The sequence below is a fragment of the Anneissia japonica genome, unplaced genomic scaffold (genome assembly GCF_011630105.1).
Source record: "Anneissia japonica isolate Jap-2015-1 unplaced genomic scaffold, ASM1163010v1 scaffold493_len2256704_cov171, whole genome shotgun sequence".
Taxonomy (NCBI): Eukaryota; Metazoa; Echinodermata; class Crinoidea; order Comatulida; family Comatulidae; genus Anneissia; species Anneissia japonica.
In genome coordinates this window covers 1,243,986-1,255,410 of record NW_022727062.1, presented here as the reverse complement: position 1 = coordinate 1,255,410, position 11,425 = coordinate 1,243,986, and the positions used below count along the sequence as shown (strand labels likewise).

The 11,425-nt window shown below is 34.3% G+C and overlaps 1 protein-coding gene across 1 annotated transcript in view; it reads left to right on the top strand.

Moving 5' to 3' along the window:
- The window catches only part of LOC117113435 (mucin-3A-like), a 25,526-nt gene that overhangs the window by 10,013 nt on the left and 4,088 nt on the right, over window positions 1-11,425 (top strand). The window contains exons 2-5 of the mRNA XM_033256767.1: window positions 4,435-4,541; window positions 5,526-9,521; window positions 10,118-10,245; window positions 10,944-11,157. Of these exons, the coding sequence (XP_033112658.1) occupies window positions 4,475-4,541; window positions 5,526-9,521; window positions 10,118-10,245; window positions 10,944-11,157 (4,405 nt within the window). The 5' untranslated portion in view covers window positions 4,435-4,474. The remainder of the gene's footprint in view (window positions 1-4,434; window positions 4,542-5,525; window positions 9,522-10,117; window positions 10,246-10,943; window positions 11,158-11,425) is intronic.

Here is an 11,425-nt window from a genome sequence, read left to right as displayed (position 1 = left end):
TTATTATTATTATTATTATTATTATTAATATCATTATTATCATTATTATTATTCTTATTCTTATTACTAAATTGCTTCTCTCATAATCACCATTGTTGTACTAGCTTATTAATCCTTTCATGTGCATATTGTAGCATTCTTTGGTAATCGATGCCAACGTTTTCTCAATCCTGAAGGTGACCCAATAGAGGTCGAAACGTTGAATTTTAGCCTCATTATCATTCGGTGTAACGTTCGTTTTATGTTATTTAAACATTAATGCATGTCTGTTGGATGTATTTCCTGCCTTATTACAAACTAATTACGTTCCTTACAAAAATTAAATATCTATGGAAGCTTATTATAAAGGTTATTCTAAAGACATTAGTTTAATATTTTTAAAAAATTAAAAAAAAAAGTACATTATTTGCCGGGATAAGCCATCAATTGCATCAGATTGCTATTATTTATTTATTTATTATCATCATTATCATCATCATCATCATTATTATCATTATTATTATTATTATTGTTATTGTCATTGTTGTATGTATCATTGTTGAAGTGAGACAACAAGTCTTACTCTTGTATTTTGTCAATATCTTTATATTTACATTTGTTATACACACGCACGTGCCAATCAAACATATTAATGGATATCTTCACAACAATGACGCAAGCAGTCAACTCAATATTTAATATTGCATTAACTGGATTAATAAATCTCAACATTATATCAGCTTATATAAAGTCAATAAACTAATCACTCTATGCTATTAAATCCTATTTTCCAGTAAAGAATACAATGCTCCCTACTATGCTGGATTAAAGTACTCTCCAAACCGTCAAATTTATTTGACGAAAAACTGTAGTATGCCCATATATAGTCATGGTGTGCCTATATATGGTCATGATGTGGCTATATATATATTTAGAGCATGTCACATGTTTTTTTGTCAAATAAAATTTGCTATAGTTGTACAGTGCTTATTGAAAATGGTTATTGATTATATGAACATCGGAAAAGTTTCCTAATGTGGTTGCGACTGTGTCCCCTAGAATCTTTTTAATTGTGACCTAAGTTTGAACTTTAAATATTATTAGATTGATGTGAGCCGTGCTATCATCAAATGACCAGAATTACTGGTAATCATCTATATTCCATCCGCTAAATCAATCATAAAAAAAAACTACAAGTCGAGTTATATATTGTGAATTCTCATCAGAAATATTTAATACATAAAGCTGGTATTTGTCACTTGGATAAAAGATTAAGCTAAGTAATCGTCATATGGGGTGGACTCAGGAATTTAATATAGAAAGGGCCCAGGGAGGACATTCACAGATTATGGGTGTAAACCACCTGAGCCCCACCATGGTTATTGCTGAGGTAAGGAAATTATGATTATGGCACCTCTCCATATTCGGAAATGGCACTAAATTAAAATGCTATTAAAATGACATAAAATGTGAAAATATTTAGGGGGTGGTTGGGCTCCTTTTAATCCGCCACTGCACAATAGTAACACATTGTTATCATGTAATTTGCGGAAAATAATAGTAAATTAAACACCACAAAAGGTTTGCTGAGTATAATAATATAATTTTGTTATTTCTTAATGTTGGCCCAAATTCGGGTGGGAGCGACTGTGTCTCATTGAATCTGTCACTGCACGATAGAAGTGTGTGTAAAATTTAAAATAAAATATAAGCCATAAAAGACGTGCTAAGTATATATAGGCCTAATATCATTTTTTTCTTTCCTTTACAAAGATCGGGGGGGGGGGGTGATGGAGGTGCAGTTGATCCCACTTGAATCAGGCACTGCACAATAGGAAAGACATTCCTATCTTGTAATTTGCGGAAAATTAAAAAAAAATGAAAACAGTAAAAGACGTGCTGATTTAATAAGTCATAGATTGTATTTAAGTCTAAAATTATTTATAAAGTATCAACCAATTATTTTGCGTATTTCAATTATAGTGAGAAACATTTCATTGCTCCAATTTTGATTAAAAGCTAACGTACTAAATCGAGAAAATAAGAATCAAGCAATTAAAGTGATGATTTTATTGTTGATTTGTTGGCTTTATCAGGGGATGAGTTCGTTTGCTTTTTGGTAAAAATTAAGTATAATAGATAAAAACACTATACAAAATTGCTAAATTAATCAAATATACAAATTATCTAAATATGGATACAATAAATTTAATCGTTCATTTTTTGATTTAAAGCTAACGTACTAAATCTAGAAAATAAAATTAAGCAATTAAACTGATGATTTTATTGTTCATTTGTTGGCTTTATCAGGGGATGAGTTCATATTTCGTTTGATAGGAAATACAGTAATTATAAAAGGTAAACCCACTAAAAGACTTGTTGAGTTAATCAAATGTACTAATTATTTAATTATATAGAAGAAATGTATGATGTACCGGTACGATTTACCGTACCTTATTATAGAACGAATCGATACAAAGAGGCCTGCAAGCGATTTTCAAACTGGATTCTGGTTTTAATAATATCTATCTATGTTTATAACATATTGGGGTATTATAATATTCGTTTTTGAAGCATGAACAACGTATTCAAAACATTTGAAGAGCCAATTTGTCCGCATCGTTAATTCCAGGTAAAGTTATATATTTCCAAATAATTTTCAAAATTACAAAAAAAAAAAAAGCAGAAAAAAATATATATATATATAAAAAGGATGCGATCACTAAAAACTGAAATTTCAAAATAATTTTATGTTTTTCTCCATTTGTTTTATAATTTCAAAAATTTTAGGTGGGGAGGGGATGCTCCGTTCCAGCTTTCTCCTTGACGGGGTACCGGAGAGTGGTGCCGAACTAATTGTAGACGATTGTTTGTTTACCGGCGGCTCTTTTGTGCGTAGTGGTTAGACAAAAATCGACTGTAATGACGCGTCCTCCTGTCCGTGTTTTAATCCATAGGTACGAAAGTATCACCTACAGTAGTTTTCTAATAAGACATCAAGAGTGTTTTGTTGTCTGAACAGCAAAACTGTAGTATTTTTGCCAATCTGTAATTCCTTTTATTTTTCCAAGCCTCTGAAGGGGGTTCTCATGACACCCCGGGTACCCACTGGATACGCCACTGAAGAATGTAGCTCACTGTACCTAGTGGCGTAGAGTATTATTATGGAGAGGGGAAAATTGATGGAGGATAAGGGATTAATGGGGAGTTTATATGATGTGATGTTTAGCTTTGGAGGCGCCAGCGGCAAATCAGGAGAGTAGGTTTGGGGTAATGTCAACCTGTTGAACCTGATGAAAACACAAAGTATATATCGACCTACCACTGGTTCCAAACTGATTGAAACTGGCCACCAGCTCAGAAAGGGTGAAAACCTTTAAAGGTTAAAGGTTGAAAGGTTAAATATAGTATATTTCCACCATCTAATGTATATAATTAGCTAATTTGCATATTATAGGGGCATGTAATTGAGGTACTTTCTATAATCCACTTCTTTCGTCAAGTTCTCAAAACGTTTTTAAACATATTTGGACATTTCGTTCATAACTATGGTTATTGAAAAAAAAGATGGCTAGTTTAAATATTCGAGCTTATTTGAGTGAATGCCACGAACTAGGGGGATTTGGAAAAATGTTCAACATGTAAGCCTACTATTACATTATATCATGTTTTTTTCAGTTTTTGACTTTTTTGACCTGAAATAACCTGAAAACTGTCACATCTAGTAAGCTTCTCCATCACATTTAAATAGAACAAATATTTGCAGTATGCATAATGGGCATAATGACTTGAAATAAAAATTGTCATTTGACCTTAAATCCCAGACGATTAGAAAAGGGCTGTCCCTCTGTTAGCGCGCCTCATAAATTAAACGCCGAAAGTGTCATACGTCTGTCACAAATTGCACGGTTTGGCCAGTTTTTTGGGTATTAGCTCCTACATTCGAAATTAAAAGAAAATGGTTACATTTGTGGGCGAAGAGGTCATTTTTTGTTGTTACAATACATTTGTGGGTGTTGTCACTTTTGTGGTCGTTGATCGTTATTACCGGTACTGTGGGCGCTGTTTGTTACATTTGTGGGCACTGGTTGTTACATTTGTGAGCATTATTACGTATGTGGGCGCTGTGTTATTACGTTTATGGTTGTTTACATTGGGCGTTTTCACATTTGTGGTTTCAACAGAGCCTCACTCGGTCGATTTGGAGACCGTGGTTTGGGCAAGAAAGTGCCAGTTTATATTTGAAGCCCCTTAAGGTATTGAGCGCATGGGTTTCACGCCACACTGAATGTATTTTAATAACTAGTATTCTAAGAAATAATAATAAATTATTGCAAACATATCTGTTGAAAATTATGGTTTAACCGTAATACGGTTTAACATTATTAGGGTACTTATAATGATCAATACCAATGACAAATTGAATAGGGGTTTTTTTTAATTTTTTTATTTCAGAATAAAAATTCTGTTGATGTAGGCCTACAGACAATGAAAGATGATGAAGATGTTTTGTTGGCGGAGTCTCTTTATGACTTCATGGATTCTGATCGCTATGCTAATAGGTAAGGATTTTTAATGGATTGGCACAACATTTGCGGGAGGGCTCAATCCCTCATGCATTTTGCTTGTCGGCCTATCTATGAGCAAAGGCACTTTACTAAAGCCTAACGTTGTCTCCTGCTACCCAAACATAATAGGTGGGCATAAAATGCACTGATTGCTAGGTACCGCAAATCATTACTGAATAGATCTCTCCGGAGTGTCAATCAAACTCACAAATCAGAATAGGGCCAGGAATACTCCCGCTTCTCACAAACACATGTGTTTTTGTCCCACAAACACACGTGTTCGCGTATGTTTTAACATTGTCATTTTGTGGGACCTTAGCAACAAAGTCCAAGGGGCGTGGCTTCGCTGAAAAGTCAATTTTCTCCAAGGGGCGCTGAATATGTATTCCATGTGTTTGGTCCAGTGACTGAGGTAATAATGTGTGAAACGTTTAGAGGCTTGAAGCGCTCTATTGGTTTAAGTCTAACATGTTAATCACAGAGTGTATCTAGTGTATCTGAGTGTGTAAATATGTATTTAATCATATTTGAAAATCTACTGCTGTTATAGAAACACACGTCAATGGACAGTATGTACAATAACTGCTGTACATATCAATCTTAGATTATATATATATATATATATATATATCTTTATATATACACACACATATATATATATATGTATATATATATATATATATAATGTACAGCACATTCTATTTTCTTTTTCATGTGATTTGATTACTGTAGACAATAATTTCAAAAATTAAAATTATAAAATATTAATTACCCATGATAGAGATCGATTAAAAATGGCGAATTAAGCTATATGGATTAAGAGTTGTATTCAATAACTCTCTTGCTTTTATCATATGTAGCTGTCTATCATTATTGTTGGATATTGGCTATATTTTACATATTTTAAATGTTTGTTTAGTTTAATGTATTGACTACAATTAAATTTGCTATTATTATAAACGTTATATTTCTTATTAGAAACAGAGATTGATGCTGAAATTACAAATGAACCAACTGACAAATCAAACAATCAGGGAACTGATATTGGATCAACTGTTACACATGTGTCTGATAATGGAGAAAACACTTCTGCAACTGATGTCAATAAAACGGAGCCAATGGTGGACCAAACACTGAATTTTACTTCAGACGCCACACCTGAAGTCACTAGTGTATATGAAAAAGAAAATATAAACTTTACAGAAATGATAACATTAACTGAGGAAATAACCGAATATGAAACGATAACTGATGCTGAAAGAACGAATGCACAAATAACTTATAAATCAGACATATCAACTGTTTTAATTACAGATATGGTAACTTCAGTTGCAAAAACAACTGATTACGTACCAGATACTACAACTGACTTAGTTACCAATACGGTAACATCGAATTTAAAAACACTATATGAACACGATACCACGGCTAATTTAGAAACTGATATTTTTACAAGTGTTACATTTGAAACGATGACTGGAGCAGTTACTGGTTATACAGATATTGCAACAGCAACGGATAACACATCCGAGGTAATGACTGATTTATCTACTTATATAACAATAACAGAAAGTGAATTATTTACTGATCTTCTAACAACCCTTACACAAACAAGTGACCAACACCAAACCACAACTGATTTAGCTATTGATGATTTTACAACAGATACTATTACAACGGGAAATAAACTAACTGAACCTGAATTCGAAACCACAACTATTTTAAACACTGATAATATGGCTACAACAATAACTAATGAAGGCACCGAAACAACAATCAACTTAATTACTGATAAAATAACAACGGTTGCACAGACAACGGATTTAGGATTAGAAACCACTAATTTAATTACTGATGAGTCAACGGTACCCAAGACAACTGATCAGGAACCCGAATCCACAACAAACGTAAATACTGATAAAGTGACAACAGTTGCACAAACAATTGATTCTGGATTAGACACCACGACTGATATGATTACTGATGACACAACGGTACAAATGACAACTAATAATGAGCTCGAAACCACAATCAACTTAGTTACTGATGAGACAACGGTACCAAAAACAATTGATGATGGATTAGAAACCACGACTAATTTAATTACTGATGAGACAACGGTACCCAAGACAAGTGACCAGGAACCCGAATTCACATCTAACTTAATTACTGATAAAATAAAAACGGTTGCACAAACTATTGATTCCGGATTAGAAACCACGGCTGATTCAATTACTGACGAGACAACGGTACTCAGGACAACGGATCATGCGCATAAAACCACAACCAACTTAGTTACTGGTAAGGTAACGACCTTTACACGAACAACTGATGACGGATTAGAAACCACGACTGATTTAATTACTGATGAGACAACGGTACTCAGGACAACGGATCATGCGCATAAAACCACAACCAACTTAGTTACTGGTAAGGTAACGACATTTACACGAACAACTGATGACGGATTAGAAACCACGACTGATTTAATTACTGATGAGACAACGGTACCAAGGGCAATTGACCAGGAATCCGAAATCACAACCAGCTTAGGTACCATAACTGATAACAGATTAGAAACCACGACTGATTCAAGTACTGATAAGACAACGGTACCTACAACAGCTGGTCATGAACCCGAAACTACAACCAACTTAGTTACTGATGAGACAACTGTACCAAATTCAACTAAACATGAACTTGAATCCACAACTAGCTTAGTTACTGATAAGTTAACAACGGTTGCAACCACAACTGATGACGAATTAGAAACCACGACTGATTTAATTACTGATGAGACAACGATACCAAGGACAACTGACGAGGAATCCGAAATCACAACCAGTTTAGGTAGCACAACTGATAACGGTTTAGAAACCACGACTGATTCAATTACTGGTGAGACAATGGTACCAAAGACAACTGATCAGGAACCCGAATCCACCATTACCTTAACTACTGATAAAGTAACAACGGTTGCACAAACAACTGATTCAAGATTAGAAACCACGACTGATATAATTACTGATGAGACAACGGTACTCAGGACAACGGATCGTGCACCTAAAACCACAACCAACTTAGTTACTGGTAAGGTAACGATCTTTACACAGACAACTGATGAAGGATTAGAAACCACGACTGATTTAATTACTGATGAGACAACGGTACCAAGGACAACTGACCAGGAATCCGAAATCACAACCAGCTTAGGTAGCACAACTGAAAACAAACTAGAAACCACGACTGATTCAAGTACTGATAAGACAACGGTACCTACAACAGCTGGTCATGAACCCGAAACTACAACCAACTTAGTTAATGATGAGACAACTGTACCAAAGTCAACTGACCATGAACTTGAATCCACAACTAGCTTAGTTACTGATAAGTTAACAACGGTTGGAACGACAAATAATGACGAATTAAAAACCACGACTGATTTAATTACTGATAAGACAACGGTACCTACAACAGCTGTTCAAGAACCCCAAGCTACAACCAACTTAGCTACTGATGTGACATCGGTAGCAAAGACAACTAATCATAAACTTGAATCCACAACTACCTTAGTTACTAATAGGTTAACAACGGTTGCACAAACAACTGATGACGGCTTAGAAACCACGACTGATTTAATTACTGATGAGACAATGATACCAAGGACAACTGACCAGGAATCCGAAATCACAACCAGCTTAGGTACCATAACTGATAACGGATTAGTATCCACGACTGATTCTATTACTGATAAGACAACGGTACCTACAATAGCTGGCCAACTACCCGAAGCTACAACCAACTTAGTTACTGATGAGACAACGGTACCATCGACAACTGATCAAGAACTTGAATCCACAGCTAGCTCAGTTACTGTTAAGTTAACTACGGTTGCAACGACAACTGATGACGAATTAGAAACCACGACTGATTTAATTACTGATGAGACAACGGTACCAAAGACAACTGATCTTGAACCTGAAACCACAACCAACTTAGTTACTGGTAAAGTAACAACGGTTGCACAGACATCTGATGACGGATTACAAACCACGACTGGTTTAAATACTCATAAGTCAACGGTACTAAGGACAAATAATCATGAACGCGAAACTACAACCAACTTGATTACTAACAAGTTAACAACGGTTACACAGACAACTGATGACGAAATAAAAACCACTGCTGATATAATTACTAGTATGATAACAGTACCAAAAACAACTGATCAGGAACCCGAAATCACAACCATCTTAATTACTGATAAGGTAACAACGGTTGCACACAGATTAAAAACCACTATTGATGTAACTACTAGTAAAACCACGGTACCCAAGGCAACTGATCATCAACCCAAAACTACATCAGACATACCAACATTTTCAAAGACAAGTGATAATAATCTTGAAACTACAACTGAATTAGTTACTGAAATGGTAACGACTGTTGTGCCACCAAATGAAAAGGAGCAAACAACAACCGACACCACTATAACAACTGATGTGGTAACGAAAGATTCATTGACAACTGATAATAGATCCAAAACCACGACTGATTTAGTCACTAAAATGGTAACAACTGCTGCAAAAACAACTGCTATTGAACCCCAAATGGCTACTGTTTCAATTACAGGTACTGAAAGAACGGTTGTAAAAACAATTGATCATAAATCTACAACTGATTCAGTTACTGATGTGGTGGGAACAGTTGGATTAACATCTGATATAACAATTGATGAGACAACAGAGGTAAAAACACTTTACAGAACAGGAAAGACAAATGCAACTTCTAAAACAGCAAACACTACACAACGAACGGAAATAAAAACGAGTGGCTCATATATAAATATGACAACAGCACAAGAACTTGAATTATCACAATCGTCTGAAACAACGAACCAGACTTATGAAGACAACAGTGGAAACACCATCTATACTAGTAATGGAAATATTCAAGAAACAACACATGTATACTGTAAGTAGCCATTTAACAATGTTTAATTATTTTAGTTTAAAACAAACAGTTTATACCAAAATACTTCATTATTTTCTCAATTCATTTTTGATTAGTGATATATAAATATGCGTGTATTATATTTAATTCAATTCTAAAATAAATGCATTCAAATAAGGTAACGTTTAGTATAGAATTGCAAGTGGTGTGGCAGCCCTGATTAATAAGAATCTTTACTTTTTAAAAAAGTAGTACTTTCCTGGTACTACCAAGAAAAATGTGAATAGGTACGATCTTTTGAAGGACGCCCTCTAGTTTGTGATAATTCTTTTTAAAATAGGAAATAAGTTCCAACGAAACCCCGATAGTCGGGTCTCTTGCAGTTCTATACTGTTTGGTTAGATCAAATTACCAACAAATTGAAATACTGTATTTAAACAATAACACAATATATTATATAAACATTTTATATCAAAATATTATAGAAATAGGCCTATATAGATTATTAAAATTATTTTGTATTAATTTACTTCCTTTTTAATTATAATATAATAAATATATATATATATATATATATATATATATATATATTAATGTCGCATATTTTGTATTCACAGCTTTGAACATCTTCAAAATGACATTAGCGTTTACCGCAATAGACGATGAACAGGTGGAATTTTCAAATGATTTACTAGATCCATTTTCTGCACTTTTCGAAGAATACCAAGGTTACGTTTGTTCTGCGGTAAGCGATTAACGTTTTTTGGTGCATTGGTGGCTCCAGTATGGGCGACTCAATAGGGGAAAAACCTCCGTTGAGACATCGCGCTTCACGTCAGGAAGAAAAAACACAATTCGTCGCAGAAGAAAAAATCTCTGGGTACCCTCTGAGGGGTTGTGAGCTGCCCTTGGCCCCGTCTATTTATACTCGCATTTGGAAAATTGACATTATCAGCCCCATCTCCGTCCTGGCGCCACCACTGTTTGTCTGCATAACTCTTTGTATGTAATCATAAATAAGAATACAGTCATAACATGTCAATAAAATATAAAAATAAACTGACTTAACCTTAAATTCATTTACGTTTCATGTAATTTCAATTTTACGAAACAGCAGCAAAGGTTTCTATTTTTTCGTAACATTCTTTTTGAACCAAACGTAATATTAACTTATTTAAACATTTGTTGAAGCGCGTATCATTGTACAAAATTAATTTTGATACACTATTAATAATAATAATAATAATAATAATAATAATAATAATAATAATAATAATAATAATAGTAATAATAGTAATAATAATAAGCAAACATTGCATAAATTTGAAATTATATAATGTAAATTAGAAAATATGTAAATTGTTCCTGTCTATGTTAATAATGTATGATGAAATGAAAATAATTTTTTAACAAATACTTGTGGTCTTTTTTTTTAAATCCAAGATATATTTTGTTGTCTCGAATTGTGTGGATTGCGAAGTATTGGAATTTAGTGAAGGAAGCATTGTAGCAAAGATAAAGCTCTACTTTTCGGATGTAAATGTCACCGCCGCCAACGTCCAAGAAAATCTGCGGGAAGCAGCCGACGATGGAGTCCTTGACACACAAAATGATGGTATACAACTGTCGGTACGGTCTGAGACTATCAACTACATTGGTATGTTGTTCTAATTGCTGCGAAGCAGCCAATTCATATTCTTGACAGCAATTTGACCTCTGAAAGGTCATTGTTTGTCAAAAAGCGAGTGCCTAAGACGACTAAAAAGCGCAGTTTCCTTCTTTCGTTCTGCCGGGTAAAATCAATTACTTTAGGCGACGTACACTAACCTACTCGTACCAACGTCCGCATGTCGCGCTAGCCTTATCGTACTCTAGGCCTAGACTAGCTAGGATGGTATAGGCCTAGCCTTGAAGGGACGAAGATC